Source organism: Aricia agestis, chromosome 6 (assembly GCF_905147365.1).
Source record: "Aricia agestis chromosome 6, ilAriAges1.1, whole genome shotgun sequence".
Lineage (NCBI taxonomy): Eukaryota > Metazoa > Arthropoda > Insecta > Lepidoptera > Lycaenidae > Aricia > Aricia agestis.
In genome coordinates this window covers 16,829,754-16,851,707 of record NC_056411.1, presented here as the reverse complement: position 1 = coordinate 16,851,707, position 21,954 = coordinate 16,829,754, and the positions used below count along the sequence as shown (strand labels likewise).

General features: G+C 36.0%; 2 protein-coding genes across 7 annotated transcripts in view; one reads left to right on the top strand and one right to left on the bottom strand.

Moving 5' to 3' along the window:
- Positions 1-18,302: 18,302 nt before the first annotated feature.
- LOC121728229 (CDK5 and ABL1 enzyme substrate 2-like) lies at positions 18,303-18,713 on the bottom strand. The gene has a single exon (XM_042116370.1). The coding sequence runs from the start codon at positions 18,711-18,713 to the stop codon at positions 18,303-18,305; it is 411 nt and encodes a 136-aa protein (XP_041972304.1).
- Positions 18,542-21,954, top strand: part of LOC121727870 (T-box transcription factor TBX3) — a 106,843-nt gene continuing 103,430 nt past the window's right edge. For all 6 annotated transcript variants that reach the window (XM_042115915.1, XM_042115913.1, XM_042115912.1 and 3 more), the window contains exon 1: positions 18,542-19,031. In XM_042115915.1, coding sequence (XP_041971849.1) covers positions 18,712-19,031 — 320 coding nt within the window. In that variant the 5' untranslated portion in view covers positions 18,542-18,711. The remainder of the gene's footprint in view (positions 19,032-21,954) is intronic.

The window sequence follows — 21,954 nt, the reverse complement described above, 5'->3', positions numbered from 1 at the left end:
AGGTGGTGATTTCAAATAACCCTCAAAAACAGCGACCGCCACAAATTACAGTCAAATCGTGTAATTAGGGATGTGCCTCGGTAATTTCGCTGTCTTGCGGTTCCCACTTCCTTCCCTATTGTTCGCTTCTTCTGACTTTTCACGGATATTCTTGTGAAGGAAGCTCCTTGGTCGTTAATCGATTTTGATATTTTGACAGTTGCGGTTGGCTAGAGATATTTTGGCGTTTTTCGGGCTGTGAGAAATGTTTTTTGTAAGCGTCCCTGGGGTTAATTTTTTGTCTTGTAAAAGTTGATTGACAGAATAATTTCATCCCTATATTTTAATTTATTTTGTTCTGATTTATGACCACACATTAAGAATAGGAAGTGTCTGTTTATAATACCAAAAGATCGTTTTTATTTTAGATGAGTTTCTCCTTTCCTCTTTTTTGACGACTGACAAAATAATTCTCAAAATAGATTCTCCATTCCTAATATTCTAATTCTCATCTCTATTTGTTCATATTCTAAAATAGCTCAATTGTATAATGATTCAACGAAGGATTTACGACGTTGTGATCCTACAAATGAATATTATTGTCGCCTGTTCATTAAATTCCAATAGCATAATTTTGTACAATTATTGTAACAACGCGGCTAGATAAAGTACATATACGCGCCAAGCGCCCCGTTTTCGAACAATTTGTCAATGGAGTTCGAAATTTGAAAACGCGACAATGGCCGCTATTGAACGACGGCAGATGTCGCTCGACGACAAAAAATGGTTGCGAGAGGTAATCGATATGTGTTTTTCACTCACTACATAGAAATCGGAAACTCTATTATAATCGAAATATATTGGGTTCCCAACACATTTCGTTTTGACCGCAGGCACGCAATGTGTAGATTTTGTCGGTTGCTTTTGAAGCTGCTGTATCCTGATAAGGTACTATCAGTGAAATTGTTTCATAGGCAGGTGTGAGATGATTGACCTGGGTAGTAAGGTCGGTTTATGCCAATAACGGATCACGTAGACTCGCGATTTGCTTAAAAATCAATTTCCCTAATGGTAAGTATGGTGGATGAATTTCCTAGCCTAGCTAAATAATAATGGTATGTTTTCAATTACAGAGCTTGGAATGTTAATGTTACCAGAGGGCAGAGGTACTCCTCAGAATACAGAACATACGGTATTCTTAAAATAGAAATTTGGCTGTGAAATTTGAAAATGTTATAGGTTACCTTTCACAATATGAAAAGTCCCATTTTAGGATTGTTTGGGACTACTTTGACATTTGAGGTTCCAATTATTGACACAAGTAAATGAAATAACTTGTGTGGTTTAAAATATAGTTATAATACCGACTATTTCACATAGAGTAGACTATATAGAGATTTGTCAGAGTAATGAACAAATTTAAATGTTAATTTAGAATGAATCAATAAAATGTGGTGTAATTCAAGATGAGCATAATTTACAAAGGCCCACACATCCGGCTCCGTAATTATCGTAGAAATATGACACGCTGTACGCACAACACGATTTTAAAATATTAATTTATAAAAATATTCATGAAAGGTTCAAATTAAGGTCCAAAAGCATGATGGAGTAATCATGCTTTTGAATCTTAATTTGATGTACAGAAATGATTTTATAGGCAGGTGTGGGTGCTATTTAATTTGGTCGAGTTATGTCACGATTAGCATTGACTTGATATAACTCCGACCAAATCGATTTGTTTGATTTTTCTTACTTTTGTGTCCTCCCTACGTTGTTGTTGGCCAACAGACTAGTACAAGACATTACGAACATGGACGACAACAAATATGGCCTACGCATATTCGTTTACGATTGCCCATGATCGGTGGGCCAGATACAGCTATGATTGCGAATCTGTTTGTAGCATGCACAGTCGCTGACAAATAAAGGCAATCATAGACGAGTATTCAACACCTTCGCAATCGCTTATATTGGTCCATAATCCGACGTGGAGAGGTATACAATCAATGCATACTTTTATTGGAATAATTAACATCCATAGTCTATTGTTCGGGCATAGATATGATATAGAGTTACAGATAATCAAGTGTGTAGCGAGTGCCCCACACAATACGGGCCCGTCGAGGACTCATACGGCTGAGTGGCCCATCCAATATAGATTTTAATTAATCAACTTTTTTAGATTTCAATGATTAGGTACTTTTGTAGCAGACTGTATTGTGGTTTTGTTGAATAAGTTGCTTTTGATATTTTCGATGATGAAGTTGGAATCGAAATTGTACCTGTGGGTTTTGGCATAAGGCATCGTTAACGCCATCACACATCGCGATGCATTATGACAATAGTGCGTTTCGGTGAAAATTACAATATGTTAAGAATGGGTTGCACCAGAAGCGTGGTTAAAGTTAACTTTAACCATAACTTTAAAGTTATGGTTATAGTTAAGGCTAACTTTAACTTTAACCTTAACTTTGACCACAGAATTTGACAGATGACAGCTGGTCCGACAAAGCTTGAAATGAACGTGGGCGGAGGCGCTGCTGGTAAAGGAGAACTGTCAAAAGTGGCGTTTTTGTATGATGACAGCGTTAGTTCCTTTTTTCGCCACGTTCATTCAAAGCCTTGTCGAGCTCAAGGTTATGGTTAAATATGGCGTCCATTTTTGACTTTAACCAAAGATTTGACATTTTGTACTGTAGTTAAAGTTATAGTTAAAGTTACTTTTAACTATTTAAAAGTAAGCTGGTGCAACCCACCCTAAGTGTCTATCTGAAGAATCAAAGTCTGTGCATTGTCTAAGTTGAGTGATACAATATTTTTAACTCTATAACCTTATCAAAATATTGTTTAGCAAGCCTTACCTAGATAACTAATTAGTTATTTCAATACGAAGGTTTTTAATCGTCTATATAACTTTTCGTTACCTGTGAAAAAACACACGAAGAATGTAAAGTTTTGGTAATGCGTCGAGACTCATTCCTATGTTTAAATTAGGAACAAAATATCGAATTTAAAAATACCAAATAATCCAGGAGATATAGTCAAAGGTCAGATATTTCACCTAAAGACGTAACGATCAATGTATGGGGCAATAACACAGATACAATTGGTCCATCCGTTTGTCTGATCCGAGAGAATTGCTTTCTTCCTTCTATTAAGTTTTGAAGAAAAGTCCTTGTAAATCTTAGGTATACGTATACCTGGCCATTTAGCCGAAACTTTTTCGTTTTCGCTTCGTTATAGAATCGCCAATCAAAATTTATGGAATTGATATAAGACGAGTCGAACGTCAACGTCATATTAACGAACGCTTATGTCAATTCCATACATTATCATCGGCGATTCTATAACGAAGCGAAAACGAAAAGTTTTGGCTCACCCCACTATACATTTATATGAAGCCTAGTCCGTAGACTCTAAAATTTTGCTATTTCACTTAAAATCTAAAGTTTAGAAACATATTGAACCTAGTTAGATAGCAGAACTCAAATCGTTGACAAAGTCTTCTATGATTTATTAAAATTTTATTTGCCCTGTCCCTGCTTTGTTTTCAGTTCTTCTAATTTCACTATAGTACCTATTTTATGTTTCTTTTTCTCAGGATTAAGAAAATACCTCAGATTAAAATGAGATATTAAGCTAAAATATTACTTACTAAGGTATCACTTTATTTATACACGTGCTCACATACATTTCATTAGTGGCTGCCAGCTGGTCGACTGACCTAGTGTAGTCGTTTTCCCTGATATAATATATTATGTACATCGATGTATGTATTTAAAACGAATTTTGGCGCAACGAATTTGCGGGCGTCATCTAGTCATAGATACTAGAGATCGCCCAATGGTCGAAATTCGACCTTACTTGCAACGACATTAGGACCTATATTTTGTAAAAAATATTGATTTCATCATAGCTTTTTTCAATTCTTGTCTCTGGGACTCAGCTGATCTCAGACTGGCCGTTTAAGTTCTAATAGTATCTAAAATTAAATAAAAAAAAACAATAATCCATTTTCAATTTGTCAACTTGTTGTCAACAGACTTCAACCATAAATAAAAGAGTATAATTCGTATGTATAGGCTTGTCACTCAAAAATTTGTCATTTTTCCTAGTAGTAGTGTCGTAGTGTGTGTAACGTTTTATTTGTAAAAATATATATGATAAAAGCATAATTTTAAAATAATATTAGCTCGATGCACTCATTCACCATATAAACTATATCTGTGCGAAATTTCATGCACCTACGTTTCCCCATTTTTCATAAAAAGGATTACAAAGTTTTTTATTAATATATAGATTGTTATTCGGCTTAGAGCCTGTTTCACCACTTCCTGATAAGGCTATTCACCAATTAACTTGACAGATCTAACGCTTTATCAGAAAGTTGTGAAACAGGCCCTTGTGACTTTAGAGAATCAGCTTCCTCGACAAGCAGATGTAAGCTTCCTGTGTTCTTTGATTTTTTTATTACCTACTCTCTCTTTGTCGGATTTGTTATTATTTATATCCTGCGCTGCATCTTTCCTTCTGATTTACTTTTCTGTAATTCTCAAGATTTAGCTTGTTGCTAGGGAACATTTGAGGTACACTAGCATGAGTCAAGTATACGCGGTCGACTGCCCTTCAAAAGCAAAAAAGATAAAATAAAAATATTCAATGATCACCTGAAACCTTACAATCTCTTTCATGAGACCGCTTCACGAAAATATTCAGCCGTCAAACGTAAAATGAAATACACGATACAATACTGTATGCACTTCGACGATCTATAGATCGGCTCGATCCTATTAGCTCGGATCGATCGGGCCCCGCCCCCCTGGAAGCTCGCTGAGCATTAATTGGATACAGAATTAAAATATGGAACGCCCTATAGCTTTCTCTTTTTGACACACGCGTTTACGAATATAGCGCTCTTCTCGCGTTGGCTTGGTCGTTTTGCGCGCGCGCAGCTCGGGGCAGGCTTCCACAGAAAAATAGAATGTCAGTTTTTTTTATTATGTCCTCGTGTACAATATTTTTGTTTTTTTTTTTCGCCGAACTAAGCTGTCTAATTTGGAAGTCAATCAGTGAATGGATTTTATGTAGTAAAAAGCGTATACATATTTTTTAGGTTATGTTATACTTAATGTTACTGAAATTGTTATGCCAGAAAAAGTTACAGTGTTTTTAGTGCAAATATAAAGACGTATAATGTAATATTACTTTAATGAAGCATTTTCTTACTAAAATTATCTAAGAATGAGATCCCGAATCTTCTTATTAGATACATTAGGTGATATATGTAGCTGAAAAAACAAAATCATTACTCACAAAATATTAAAAATATAAATCATTCTGAGCGCTTAGAAATAAGAAACTGTTAATAATTTAAGAACGCTTGTGTCAAAACTCAAGTGTTCTAATTTCACTCACATTTGAACAGCTTACATAAAAGCTTAGAAATAAGCTTTTTCTGGAACTACAAGTTGATTAATTATACCTACTTAGTTAGTAAGTAACTGTAATTACTAATTACGCATTAGTATTAATTACTTACCATTATTTACAATAATTATGATCTACTTATACTGCCTACTTGCGGTTAGCAATAATATTAATCTACGGTATGTGTTTATTTCCTACAATTAATAATGTTTTTTTATATCACACTTTTTTGGACTATTCTTTTTACGCATAGGTACATGCTGTCGAATCGAAATATAATAAATAATAATAATGATGATTAATTAACTGCAAAATTATGAAATATTATTTAAGCTAATCTACCAAGAATAAAAAAAACAAACTTAATGCCACAATTTTTATAAAATCACACAATAAACCGGTTATAGAGTAATTTAAAATGAATAATACAAGAAATCATTTCCAATATACTTAATCTACACCTAATAAATTATTAAAAATTCAAACCATTATTAATTATTATTGTTTAGCGGAAACAACGATAGTAACTCTACCTCAGCTGATCGAATCATCGAACAGAAGTTTACGTCCGCTCTCCAACAGATGGCGCTTGTACAGTTCAATGTAGAGTTATGGAGAGGATGGTAGAGTTTTTGTTTTGCTTATGAACCTTTTGAACATGTTATAGTTGTAACTAAACATATTTTTAATGTTTTGTTTTTTTTTGGATATTCATTGCCGATCAAAATGCAAAGTAATATCAAAAGCAGTTCGGCAGACTTTGTTTTGGATGAGAACAGTATATTTTTTTAATAAAGCACAATTATAATTTATTAAATCATTAGTCATTACTCATTACCAATAACCTTAGTATTTTACTTATGAATAAAAGTCATAATTAGAATTGAAGTTAAGCAATCGCTATACTTTTATTACCCTATTCAAATGCTATGGCTCTACCATATTTTTTCGAGGAAGGAAGGAAGGACTTTTGTGCTTAGGTTATACATCACCTGTTTTTACACCTTTCAATTTACTAAAATATAAATATTTTTATATAATTTGTATTTTGGCATCAAGTTCCAAAACTACAAGATCGATTTTCATAATATAATTTGACATAGCCTATGTATAGTGGACCACGAGAACAACATAGGTTAATTTTTACCGCAGAAGTCAGTATAGTTCCGGCGGGATTCTTATTATTAATTTTAAAAAATATGGTATGTAGGTAGGGTTGCCAGGTCGCTCAAACGAAAAGTCGGACAAAGCAGCCAGCTTGGCCGGACATTTGTACAAAAAAGTCCTTCTATCGAGTACTAAGAATGAACTCTTAGTGTAGAAATTTTCTGTTTTATTAAAACAATAATTTTACATACAATTTTACATTTTACATAAAATTATTGATACAGAGCTCTACAAAAGCTGGACTCCACTTAATTTTGGCCGGACACGCAATCAAAAAGCCTAACTGTGTCCGGATTTATCCGGACGCCTGGCAACCCTATGTGTAGGTAGCACGGGAATCATCTATAATAAACAATAATATAAGGTAGGCAAGTAACAAGTAGCTGGAACGCCACCACCGTATTCGATCAAAAACTAAAAAAAAAACTAAACATAAAAATCTAGGAACATAAAAAGAACGTTTCAATGCCTACATAAGACGTATATTCTAGAAGTTAACCCCTAGTCTCGAGTGGCGTTCCCGGGTCCACCCGACCGTGGTGTATTGCGTGTTAATAATGAAACCGGCTGTTGTCTTAGGGTTAAAGGGGAGAAAGTGGATAAAGATTTTGACGGCATTACAAGAAATAAATGCGGATTTTCTATTGGATTTTAAGATGAGCATTGTGTTATTTGTTGGTTATATTAACTATTAACCCCCCGAAAAACATACAGGCGTTTTTATTAGTTTAACTTAAGGTTAAGTTAAACTTTAAAAATATAGGCGTTTCCTAAGGGCCAATTCAGACTGCAACGCGACGCGTAGATGCATTTCTAAATTTGTATGGATTTGACAGATTCGCAAGACGTCTCACGCAATTGAAATCTGTCAATTCAGTACAAATATAGAAATGCATCTACGCGTCGCATTATGGTCTGAATTGACCCTAAGTTTAACTTGTGGCTAAGTTAAACTTTTGAAGCACTTGTATTTGTTAGGGGTTTTACTTTTTGATGGAGAGTCTATATCAGTCACCGATTAAAATATTTGACGAAAACAAAACACCCGTTCCCACGTCTCTACTAATTACGCCGACCAAAATATTTGATAATAGTCAATAAAATCACTTCTGTTAAAAAACTTTTAGCCACCTATAAACCGTTTACAATCCTCAACGAGTCAGCACTAAACATAATGAAACCGAACTATTGCGAGCTGTACACATGCCAAAATGACCCTTAAGTCAACTACGTAAGGGGTAGCGTGCGGTCAGAAAGACCGGTCAAAAATAAGGCCACCCACAGTGATTTTCTTCGAATATAAAAGTTGGTCGTTGTAAAACCGAGCCGCTATGAGTTTTATTATCAATTTCGTGTCATAATTAAATCAATGTTTGTATTTCTAGTGATATGTATATTGTATATTGCCTGTTTATTACAGGGAAACTACAATGCGACTATGATTATAGTTTATACAGCGCGCAGCGTTTCAATTCAAGTAATTGTAAACAAAATGAAAACTGATAGCTCTGTAATTTTACAAAAAATAATACTTGGCAATGGATACATGAATTTAGTAGAATTTGATTATAGTAAATTAAAATGGAGTAGGGGATTCATACTCGTTGTTATCATTGTCTTGTTTTACAGCAGGTAAGTTGGTTTATTGAACGTTTGGGCAATGTAGTTAAAGTTTCAAGTTTTTTTATACGGTTGCATTTTTTTCACCTTAATATTATAGTTTACAGACGTAATCCCAAAACCTTAGTGTAGAAAGTATAAAATACACTTACTTATGTGTAGTAGATACCAAAACGATATTTTTAAGTAAGGACTTAGAACATATTTTTCTTAAAAACAAAATGCTAAAATGTAAATCTGACATTTAATTTCCCGGGAAAAATTCCGCCGCCACACAAGTTTACAGGGTATTTTTAAACATCACATCCTTTTAAAGGACATCAGCTTTTAACACTGTAATTAAAAAAAGGAGCATAAAATTTTATGACGCGCTGCTAAAATACTCTTAAGGATATTTCTATGTTAGCATTACCACCTGATATGACGTGTCAAATCAGCATAATTAAAGCATAAATCGTGTCAAATAAAACAAAGACCAGTTTTAGTGTTGACAGTCTATAAAGATCCAACTGAAGCGACGGAATTTGAATCTTATGGCAAGGCATATTTTGACTGTTGTACTTTTAGGGTTCATTCAGACCGCAAAGCGACGCGTGGTAGCATTTCTAAAATATGGATTTGACAGATCAGCAACACGTCTAGCGCAATCATAGAAATCTGTCAAATAAATACAAATTTAGTCGCGTTGCGGTCTAAATTGACCCTTAGTGTAAAATCAGTGTGCCTGACAATTCAGATGGATCTACAAAATTGTATGGATTTGACAGATTTGCAAGACGTCTCACGCTCCCGAAATCTGTCAATTCAGTACAAATTTAGAAATGTACTACCCGTAGCGTTGCGGTCTGAATTGCCTCTAAAGGTTTTCTTGGTGTAGCATTATACTAAACCAGTTGTTGCCCGCAACTGCGATGCAGCAAAATGTCTAAATCGCGCGGACACTGTACATTCGTACTCTTTTTTGCCGGGACTCATAGTATCTCCATACCAATTTTCATCAAAATCGGTTCAGCGGTTTTAAGCGTGAAGAAGACATAAATCGTAATATGGTGGAATATTCCTCCCCCTATCAGAAACTGCTTAACAATTGTCACGTTCAAACGTAAACTGCGCGACTATCTTCTAAACAAACAAAAAAACTCCGTTTAATAATATACCTACATACGAATCCAACACAGTTCTAGTTCATGTATTATAAAACTATATTATTTTTGTTATACGTTATAATATATTATGCGAGCAGAGTGATAATATTATGTTAAGTGGCTATTTGTGATTAACACTGATATTATTGTTATAGTTAAAGACTTGCTAAAGAATATTAATTCTATTGTTTATGTTCTAAATACTTAAAAGACTGTCAAGACTGTTAAACGTGTATTCTTAAAAGTTAATTTTATATTATTTACTTATTTTAAAGCACAAGGCGCTTACTGAAAATCAGCGTTGCGACTATGTTCGCAAGTCTGTTGCGACTTGATGCTGAGTAAGCACCAATTTGGTAGATACGGTTTTCAAATTTTTTTTTTATGAAATAAGGGGGCAAACGAGCAAACGGGTCACCTGATGGAAAGCAACTTCCGTCGCCCATGGACACTTGCAGCATCAGAAGAGCTGCATGTGCGTTGCCGGCCTTTTAAGAGGGAATAGGGTAATAGGGGAGGGTAGGGAAGGGAAGGGAATAGGGGAGGGTAGGAAAGGGAATAGGGTAGGGGATTGGGCCTCCGGTAAACTCACTCACTCGGCGAAACACAGCGCAAGCGCTGTTTCACGCCGGTTTTCTGTGAGGACGTGGTATTTATCCGGTCGAGTCGGCCCATTCGTGCCGAAGCATGGCTCTCCCACGTATAAATGTTTTATTTCCTCTTTTAATGTACAATTATTTTTACCAAATTTCTCTTTCTAATATGGCGTGAACAAGACATAATATTCAGATAAACTTTCGCATTTATAATATTAAAATACGAATAGAAAAATCAAAAATCTAACGCTGTTTTAACACGTATTTTGCCCGCGGCTTCGCTCGCGTTAAGAAATATTATATTATATGTGTCGCTCAAAGACCGAAAACGCTCAGTGAGCGAAAAAATGGCTCACAACGCGTACAATCTTTCATCCCCTATTTTATCCCTTTAGGGGTGGAATTTATCAAAATCCTTTCTTAGCGGATGCCTACGTCATAACATTTACCTGCATGCCAAATTTCAGCCCGATCCGTCCAGTGGTTTGGGCTGTGCGTTGATAGATCATCATGTCAGTTAGTCACCTTTGAGTTATAAATATATATAATATTTAGATAATAAAAGAGAATGTTATATAAATAGATGTAAAACCAGATAATCTAAAAAGGATAGAGAGAGAATTTTACGCAGAGATAGTGAAAAATAAAGAGATACAATAAAACTGAGCTGTAGCTTAGTGCTACGCGGTTATACGAATTTCGATTTAGCTACGAAAAGTCTATAAGCCCTAGATTATATTGTATATTTATCTAGAACTAGGTTTTTAGTAGTTAAGCTTACACCGCTAGCGACAGCCTTAATAGGCTTAATAATAACATTAATTCCTTATTAAAAATATATAATTATTGTAAGTTCAAAATCTCTAGGTAAAAGTGAAAAATTAAATGTTTTTAAGTAAATATATTATATTAGTTTTGAACCTAAGCATAATTATATGAAATTAATTCCAACGTTATTATTCGAAACACTTTCTTTATTTAGGTAACTGTCACAATTTACAAGAAAATATTGTGTCTTCGTGGACATCTAAATCAGAAATCTGAATAAAATTTACTACTGACTTGAGTTCATCAAGTTTTTTTTTTAACTGTAATAAGTCAGAGCTTAAGCTAGCATGGACATAAAAAAATAAAACGTAATACCATTTTATTTCCAATATTTTATTTAAAAATGTTTACGAGCTACATTTCAAATCTATTTTCAATCTTTAAAAAACACCATCGCATCAACGCGCTATTCCGTCTCAAAACAGCGACCATTAGACGTTCAAGTGTATCAAACCAATAAGTATCGATAATAAATTCCAAGATCTCGTTACTCGAGACTTGAGAATCGAGACCCGAGACTCGCGAGACGGGGGGACAGTGCGAATCGCCCACAATTTAAAATCACTTCAAATCAGACACCTCGCTAATGACGTCACTCGAATTGATGCCTCCTCTTATTAACTGCACGCAGATTTCCCTGTTCGTTAGAAACGACCGAGGTGGAGCCATGTGCTTCGTTACATTGCGGTGCAGGCATCTAAATGAATTAGGGTACTTTCCTTTACGCCATTGCACATCTAAAGATGTGGTATATAAAGCGTAGGGCGAGAGAAAGAGGATGATGGCGCAACGAATCTGTACATCCTTCCATCCATCTCCTGTCCGTCGTTCCATCGGAACACCAAATTAGGACCGGCCGGCCAAACACCAAAACCATCAAAATAGGCCGGCTCGACCGGAGAAATGTCATGGGCTCACAGAAAACCGGCGTGAAACAGCGCTTGCGCTGTGTTTCGCCGAGTGAGTGAGTTTACCGGAGGTCCAATCCCTTACCCTTTCCCTTCCCTACCCTCGCATATTTCCTTCCCTACCCTCCCCTATTCCCTCCCCTATTACCCTATTCTCTCTTAAAAGGCCGGCAACGTACCTGCAGCTCTTCTGATGCTGCGAGTGTCCATGGGCGACGAAAGTTGCTTTCCATCAGGTGACCTGTTTGTTTGTTTGCCCCCTTATTTCATAAAAAAAATGTCCAAGTTAGATGTCGTAGGTATGGCATCAATGTAGCATATTTTATCACAAAATATGCATGTAAACGTTGGAGCGTAGACGTGACGTCGCACCGCAACGCAAATGAGCTTTATGTCCTCACTCGTACAAGGGATTATCAGGAAATTGTCTGATTTTAAATTCGTCGGATATTAGATTATGGTTATTCTTTTGAGTGCGAAATTGCTAATGGCTGCTAGAGATAATTAATCGGGATGCTTTTTGGTCTTTCGTTTGTTAATTTCGTATCATTTTCAGATTCTTACTTAATCACAAGACCTTCACTAATCGTTTTAGTATGAAAATATTGAAGATCTACCCACACATTCATATACCATATCAATTGATTAACACATCCATCGTGGGTATCGCAGACACAACAGATTTTCAATTGTTATGCGGCAGCCGGCTGCCGTTTGGGGATTGGTGGGTTAAATCTGGCAAAACTAGCCGTGAGCCAATGCTGTCATCCCGATTTATAACATGCGTCCGCGTCCCGCGAGAGCGAGCGGTTTGGCCGCTACACCGTGAGATCGCCAACAAATGCTTCTCTCGTTCATGCCGACGCATCTAAGGGTTGATTCAGACCGCAACGTGACGCGTAGATGCATTTCTCAATTTGTATGGATTTGACAGATTCGCAAGACGTCTCACGCAATTGAAATCTGTCAAATCCATACAAATTTATGCCGCGCCGCGCCTCACCTCGCCTCGCCAGTCTGAATTGACTCGTGCTTGACATGACCGTCACAAAAAGGAAATCTGACACTTTGTCTCTCACATTTGCCAAATATATTTTCTATTCTTTCGCATTTCTGCTTTGGCTATTGGGGCAAATCTTTCACTTTTATTATAAGCAAATTTAACTAAAACAGAATCTAGACGACGCCTACAATTCCGTTGCTTTAAAATTCGTTTAGCGAAAACCGTACATTTCTGCTATATAAAATATCCTATATCCTTTGCCGCGACTCAAAGTATCTCTATGCCAAATTTTGGCAAAATCGGTTCAGCGGTTTGGGCCTGAAGAAGAAACAGACAGAAGCACTTTCGCATTTATATTACACGAGCTTTTGCTCACGGCTTCGCTCGCATTAAGAAGTATTATTATATACAAATGTTCATCCCCTATTTTAACCCCTTGGAGGTAGAATCGATCAAAATCCTTTCGTAGCGGATGCCTACGTCATTTCAGCCCGATCCGTCCAGTGGTTTGGGCTGTGCGTTGATAGATCACCATGTCAGTCAGTCACCTTTGTGTTTTATAATATATTAATAAATAATATATATGATTTCAATTAATATAACGAAGAATTCATTCACTCAACTCGAAGTCTTTGATCGTCCTACGCGTATTTTATCAAACCATAAAACATAAACATTTACCTATTTTGGCTTTTTTCATTCAACTTTTTCCTCAAATCTCCACTTCCTAAAACCACTAAACTATAAGATAGTCGACAGATTACTAATGTGGTTCTCCCACTGTGGTAGACCACCAAAGACCAGCCGACTGATAACAGAGCTTTAAAACTTATTAATAGAGAAAAGTTGATAAGATACTTCTCGAAACTTTGTAAGCGAAAGTACTAAGTTTATGTTTGCGCAACTTTTGTAAAACCTCTTCTGTGTGTGTATCATTAAAATGTATTTGTAATCCGTGGATACCTTACATTTTTCTCGTAGTGGTGTGGTAAAAACACTATTTTCTTGCTCTAAACTCAGTAATCGCCTATATTATACTCCATAGTTTAAAAAAAATTTACTACTTTATACTTACTAAAAATTCTATCGATGAAATTTAGCCTTAAGATCTCATAATTTCATCATTCTTACGTTTTAAGTTTAACAACATATTTTGTTATACTGATCATGTGGTTACTTTGAACGAACAACAAAATATTAGCGCTTGAAACATTTCCAAATAAGTGTAATTTTTTATATAATATTTAATATTGGTAGAACCTATATCGTGTATCGCAGACACAATAGATTTTCAATTGTTATGCGGCAGCCGGCTGCCGCTTGCGGCTTGGGGATTGATGGGTGGAATTACAATTATACTGCACGCTACACTGCACGGAAATAAAACTTGTTCAAAAATTTTAAAACTATCCTTTTTTTCTTTTTTTTTTGCCGTTTGGGAAATGCTTCATGCATTCCCGACAGCCTGGGGCCGCCTGGATATGTGGGACTCCTCGGGTGCTGCGGCAAGGAGGAGCACCCTTGGCTACCCACTAAATCCCAACGGTGCCTCCTCTCCTCGTGTCGCTGAGCCGCTGGACCCGCCTGAGGCGATAACTGCAGCAGCCCAGGCAGCGGCATCTGCTCTACCAGCGGCTTCTGCCTACTATCATGCAAAAACACAAAAATACATGCAAAACTATCCTAACTATACGATGCTATACGATGCTATTGAAAGTATCGCTTTTTTCTTATTTTACTTTACAAGTTTGTAGTTTGTGTTGCAATCCGCTCGCCGATAGATGGCTCTAAGCAAACTATTAGTTATTACAGTTTTACGTAACTTTCAATCAAGTTTAGTATCTTAAGAATATCATTATTTTTCTTTGTTTTATTTTAATTTATTATTTTAACTAGCTTTGCATGTAATTCAAAAGCAATAAAACTATGATAGTTACCTACTTGATCTACCTAAATGTTATCCCTTAATTATTATTAAGTACTTATTTAAAAAAATAAAAGCCACGTAAGTAAAAATTTCCTGAAATAATACGTATTTTAAAATAATATTATCTTAGCAAATTGTAATTAAAACGACATAAAATTTATTTTAGGAATATTGTTTAATTCATAGAGTACCTACCCGCCACTTAAAAATAACAATGTAATTAAATAATGGTCTTAGATAAAATTATTTCACATCAAAAGTAAGTAAGTAATATTTATAATTGTTCTTTTGTAAAAGTTAGAGTTATAAACTTTATTTTGCCATTAATATTATTTTGGTACGCAAAATTGCCGTTAGACCTACAAGGCTACAGGATAAGTACACAAAATTTTATTATAATTTTAAATATGTAATATAAAAACTAATTACATAGACTGGCAACTACATCAACGCGATTATTTATTACGGCTTAATTACATTTTCCTTCTCAGCTCCTATAGTTCCAATATAATTTCGAACAATACTTTTTGATTTATTTATTAACAATTTTCATAAGGGGCACACCATAAACGAAAAAAATAATTTACCTGATTTTGGTAAGTATTAAATTTTTTTCTGTTAAAGTTAACTTGCTTAAACTGCTGCAAAGCCTTAAATTGATATTAACAACATAATACTAACGATAATATAAAATGACAAAATAAAACTCTAAACGTAACAAATGCAGAGTCCGTCACATAATAGATAAATGGAATTGTCCTAAGGATTTATAATTTAAAGCTGTACACACGCCTACCCATTTATTTTTATAAAACACGTATTAAATTATGCCCAAAATAATAATATACACAATATGTTTAAACTGAATAAGCCTCATAAAAATACATTTGAAAAATATTAAATAATTAAAAATTTATATGTATTACGACATTTTAATTGAAGTAGTAAAAAAATATAAAAATAATGACATCAATAATATTATCGTACTATCTTTCTGTGTATTTTTTTATTTATGATCCGTGGATAGGTATATTTTGGAAGAAATAAATAAATATTTTTAAAATGTATCTACCCACGGTAAATCGGCTGTGACTAGGTGACTGACTTGTGAATTTATTTATAATGTATTTAAATATACGTGGGAGAGCCATGCTTCGGCACGAATGGGCCGGCTCGACCGGAGAAATACCACGTTCTCACAGAAAACCGGCGTGAAACAGCGCATGCGCTGTGTTTCGCCGAGTGAGTGAGTTTACCGGAGGCCCAATCCCCTACCCTATTCCCTTCCCTACCCTCCCCTACCCTCCCCTAATAGGGGAGGGTAGGGGAGGGTAGGGAATGTAGGGAATCAGGTGACCCGTTTGCTCGTTTGCCCCCCTTATTTTATAAAAAAAAAAGACCGTATTTCGTAAAAATAAAAATGAACATGCAAAAATAGACATAAATTTCAAATCATCATTGAAAAAAAGTATATACGGTCTACATTAGAAACCTTTTATGAAATTATAACTTTCTAAAGTATAAATAAAATATTTTAGTACAGTAACTACTTGCTAATTTTAATTTCAATACACTGGTGTTGTGTGTTATATCGATTATGTATATAAATAAAACCGATTTGGCTAATTTTAGTCTTGAAATAAGTATTAGCTAAAGTCCAGGGGAGGTTTATATCAGAAGGGAAGTGATACAAAGTTCACCGGGTTAACAAGTTATTAAAGAGTTTAGGTAAGTACTCGTAAAAATCCACAAAAAGGAGATTAAACTTATAAGCAGTAGTAAAATATTTGTATCACTTTGTAATACTTTGTATCACTTTGAATCTACAGGAGAAAAACTTGAGCTTTTCTGTGATAAATAGCTCACCAAATATAATATTTCGTGAGCTCTAACAATTAAGTAATTTATTATTATATTAAGTAGCTCATAATAAAGAAAAAAATATTTACACAAATACTTGACTTCTTAGCAAAAAATATTCTTAATATGTATTTTGTTTGTCTCTACTAACTTGTTAAATCATACGCGAAGAAAATATTATTTGTAAAAACATGTTTTTTAATTGGATTGATCCTTAAAATGGACTCTACATAATATCTTGTGTCCTTGCTGACACATTGACATTAAAAAGTAAATAAATAGATGCAAAAACATGGTACTTCAAAATTAAAGTCTTCTCTAATAATAATAATTGTGAAGTCAAAAAATAAACAAATATTTAAAAGAGTTATTGGAGCTTTTTTCAACATGTCCGTAACTAAAGTTAATTAAAAATCGGCTAAGTGCGAGTCGGACTCGCGTACGGAGGGTTCCGTACTATTATAGAGCGAAAGTAGGGAACTCAAATTAGAGTTTTTTGTATAGAAGCCCCCCCCTAATTATAAATTTTATTTAATTTTTAGTATTGAAAAATAAATTACACATATAATTGAGGATTTTGTGAAAATGTCAAGTGTCAACATGTTGCCAATATAGATTATGAGCCAAAAAGGCCAAAAAAATGACACATGGGAGCCCCCCTTAAATATTAACTTTATTTTGTTTTTAGTATTTGTTGTTATATCGCGAGCGGCACTAGAAATACACAATCTGTTAAAATTTCAGAAGTCTCTATCTAAAGCGGTTCTTGAGATACAGCCTGGAGACAGACGGACAGACAGACAGATGGACAGACATCGAAGTCTCATCAGTAATAGGGTCCCGTTTTCACCCTTTGGGTACGGAACCCTTAAAAATTAATACCAACAAGATAGCTAGTAGTCATTTTTAAATTTCTCTTAAAACTGTTATATAATAGGTATGTTATTTAAATGTCTTTGAAAGCAGCGACATGTAGACTCTACATGTCGCTGCTTTTTAAATTATTTGCGTCAAAATATTATAAACTTAGAAATTTGTTAGAGACCAAAATCTAACTAACTACTAGTGGGTGAAAAATAATTCATAATACCTACAAGAATTGGCAATAATTTTAAAAATATGACTCTACATTGTTGAGTCATCAAATACGTAATATCTAATTATTGTGAGAAGTTTAGCTATATACCTAGCTAAAGATATTTCATATAGAATTAAATGGTGTTCATATTTTTAAAATTATTGCCAATTCTTGTAGGTATTATGAAATATTTTTCACCCACTAGTAGTTAGTTAGATTTTGGTATCTAACAAATTTCTAAGTTTATAATATTTTGACGCAAATAATTTAAAAACCGCTTCTAAACCAGTTTATATTTTACCGGCTACGGCTGTATATTACATTATTAACAAAAGATGACAAACGATCAACACATTACTGAAAATATACAACCTCCACCCACGGCGGACCACCAGCGAGCTACCGAAGTCACACCGAACGGCGAACGACGATACGAGAATTACGAAACCGATCATTTTCGGTTTTCCCTATCTTTATGTGCCCCTAAAGATACGCCGAGAGTTTAATTAAGTTTAAGCGTAGGCGACGCCGCGCCCGCCGACCGCCACCTGACGACGTCGTCGACGGCGGCGACGGCGTGAGGTCAACACGAGTCAACAGTGTGACCCGGAGACGCGGCCGGACGCCGCACCGCGCCGGCCGGCCCAGCGCTAGGCACAAAAGATATCGCCCGTAACGAGCTCAATTGATGAACGAACGGAAACGTGTCCAATTAGAAGGAGGCGGCGGTCGCGGATCGCCCCCGCGCCGCATTAACCGGATTAGCGACGCGGGCGCGCTCGCGCGGCGGGCGGCGGGCGATGGCGGCGCGGCGCGGGCGCGGCGCGAGCGGCGAGGTGTGGCGGCGGCGGACACCTCGCCGCGACGAAAAAACAAGGCTCGCGGCGCCGCGGCCCCGCCCGCCGGTCGCGGGCAGGGGGCGGGCCGCGCGCCGCGCCATTGGCCGCGGCGGGAGGGGTGTCGGGCCCGGCGCCGCCGCCGGCCAGTCGTTTGACGCCTGCCGCGCGAGCGGGTGTCGTCACGGAGCGAGCGAGCGTCGCCGTCGCAGCGCGAGTGTCGACCGCCGCCGGCGAGTCATGGACGTTGCATGAGCGGGCGCGAGAGCGACCGCTGGAGCCGACGGGCACGCCGGTCGTGGATCGCGCGCCGTGGGCCCCGGGCGGCGCGGGCATGCGCTTCGAGGGCGCAGAGCGGCGCGACGCCGTCGCCTTCCACCCGCTGCTGGCGCCGCGCCCGAGCGACTTCTCGGTGTCGGCGCTGCTGACGGCCGGCGCGCTGCCGCCGCCCCCGTACCTGCCCGCGGCGCTGGCCGCTGCTGCCGCGCTGTCCGCGCCCTGTCCGCTGCTGAAGCCGCCGCCACCGCCGTACGCGCCGCTGCCCCCCGACGACGACGGCGTCGTCGACGACCCCAAAGTCACGCTCGAGGGCAAGGACCTCTGGGAGAAGTTCCACAAGCTGGGCACCGAGATGGTGATCACCAAAAGCGGCAGGTCAGTACGGTCCCGCGATGTGGCCGTGTGGTGCGGTGCTGTGTTGTGTGTGACGCTAGGACCTGGACCCCGGACCAAGGTAGGCTCTAGGACTCGCGACCAACCGCGGCGTGACAATGTTTACGAGTAGCTCGAGATGATATTCCTGACGTATTCGGAGCAGCCGGGTACTCGGTAGGAGCTAGGGAGGTAGAGGCGCTCAGAGCCGGTTCCGAGATCAGATACGGACCTGTCGGCCAAGTAGACCTATAAAATATATTAGCGTCATTAACGTTTACAAATACTCCGTCTTAATTAACGTAATTTGTCGAGCCTAATTTAGGTGCTGTATTTATTTAATAGCAAAAATTAAAGTTACTACCAGAAAGGTAGAGTCACCGGTTAATAACCGAAAACCTGCGGTGTAGAGTCATTATAGAGTCGACATCTTAGAATATTCTATTAATTTATGACGTAATAGGAACTAGATTATTGTTTAGGCCTAAGACAGTAGTCGGTGGACAGCTGACAGGCCGTCAGGAGGGTTGTGACACAGCTTTAGGCGCATTTTTCGCCACATCATTACATCCGTCGGCTCATTAGCGCCTTCCAACGCTAAAATATTTGCAAATAAAACGCAAAACACAGTAGCACAAGCTGTGGACAAAGATTTTTCCGATTTATATGCACGTTCAACTATTTTTAAAGTAAAATAATACAGCAACTAATGAGAAAAAATTAAAAAGAAAAACAGGAATTAAAATGTAGAGCAAGGGTATTGTGCAAAAACCTATAAAATTTTAAATTACAAGATCTTTCCATGTGATACGAATCTTTAGAGATAATTATTATTGATAAAATAGATAAAACATAAAAGAAACAAGCTTAAATTTATTATTTAATTAATTAAAGTATTTATGTAAATGAATGCATCTAAAATACAAATTTTATCTCAAGAAATTTTGTAAACATTAAACAATTGGAGACTGTTTTAAACATAAAATAAGCATTTTTAGAGAAAAATGTTTTCTGATTTCTAATAAGAATGTAGAGATGCAGATAATATTTTAGCTCTATAATTCTGTTGTCATAATTTCAACGTTTGTTTATTTACTAGGTACTCAGATCCGGTAGACCTGTTAAAAAGAAAACATTCAGAGGTGCAATGCCCAGTCTAAAATTGTTTCCATTTCAATAGCACAGCTGATATGTATGATAGTAATATAGACATTTTTATGACTAAATTAATAGGCCTATGTAAATAATTATCTGACTATGCTCATAATTATTCTTATTTTATGCCACTGTTCTACATATACTTGAATGTGTTTAATTAAATGTAGATTATTATAAATTATGGAACTATGATGACATAACTTGATTTGATCTTAACACGTATTTTTTCTATTTAAATAAGAATTTTCTTATTTTAATCTTGGACTTGCTAAGGTAGAACTTTCAGTCTTAATTTGTCTGAAGTTTAAAATTTGACAGAGCTTTAAAATTAAAAATGTCGATATTTTTTAATTTAACATAAGTACTCTACATTTTTATTTTCCTTTTTTTGTTACTCTGAAGAAAATGGATTACCTATAAAAATTATAAATCTTATCTACTATTAATTCTACAAATCACTTAAACACAACTTATTGATACGTATCAATGTAGGTAGGTATGTACCTACCTATATTAATAAAACAATATATAAATAAAACAAGAAAACTTGTAAGTTTGCAAGAAATGAACCTGAACTTGGTACAACAAATAATTTATATATTCTGTGCCTAAGCAGTGTATCAAGTAAATAATAATTTAAAAATATACTTAAATCTTGCTTGCAATTGCTGTAACAAATACTACAAGTAATTATGCAACCGTATTATTTTCATAAAATTTGATCAAAACGTACAAAACCTAAGAAGCAATGTTTATTATCTACAATCACAACAATAGCATTTAAACACGACCCAAAAGTTGATAATCAAATTAAAACGAAGTTAAACTTCTCAAGTCGTTAATAGTGACAAATAAGATACGGAATTTGGAGGGGTGATAAACTCCAAAGGGCAACACTTGACATCAAAGCGCCCAAAATTTGAAAAAGGAAAACTGTTTTGACGTAAAATTGTACGAAAAGTGCCCTTTTAAAATTAGAACAATCGAGTGTTTCATTGTTCTTTTTTTTATTTTAGGAAGAATTGTAGAGTCGGAACTCTACAAGTCTTCCTAAAATTAAGGAGCAACATGAATCTATCAAAATTCTTTATAACATGTTATATTTTTATTCTGGAGTTCCTTCTATCTTTTGGAATGTATCTGAATAATATTATTTTAAAAACAAAACAATAACTGGAAAATATTATTAATAAATAAAATCGTAAAAACTTTTGGTTAGTAAGATTACTCAAAACTAAGTACCTTTATGGCCTTTAAATAAACCTTTATATGGGGAAACAAAAAATATAAAATATAGCTTAGTAAGTACATCATAATTTTATTTACTTATGTAATAAAATTGTTAAGAATATTATATTTCATACCTATGTTTTGCAACATGTAAGAAGCGCAGTAATAATAAAAAACCTATAAAATTTAATATTCTTTGTTCTTTGAAAAATAGATACTCTAGAACACCATGTTATAACGTATGTATGTACTACATTAAACTGTACACTTATACCTAATACTGCATAAAAAAGGTATTAATATATTTTTTTTTAATTTGTTGGTGTTGCCAAAATTCGGGAACGGCTGAACCGATTTGGCTTATTTTATTCTTGAAATATTCGTGGAAATCCAGAGGTTTATTATATTCTGAGGAAATGAATACGAAGTTTGCCGGGTCATTTATTTATTCACAAAAACAGTTGCACAATAAATAACCGACTCAATTTTCTGTAGTTGTCTGTCAAACAACTTTTCCACTATATCGGACAAATACAAA

Coding starts and splice junctions, on each gene's coding strand:
- LOC121728229 (XM_042116370.1), bottom strand. CDS start 18,713: ATGCCCGCGCCGCCCGGGGCCCACGGCGCGCGATCCACGACCGGCGTG.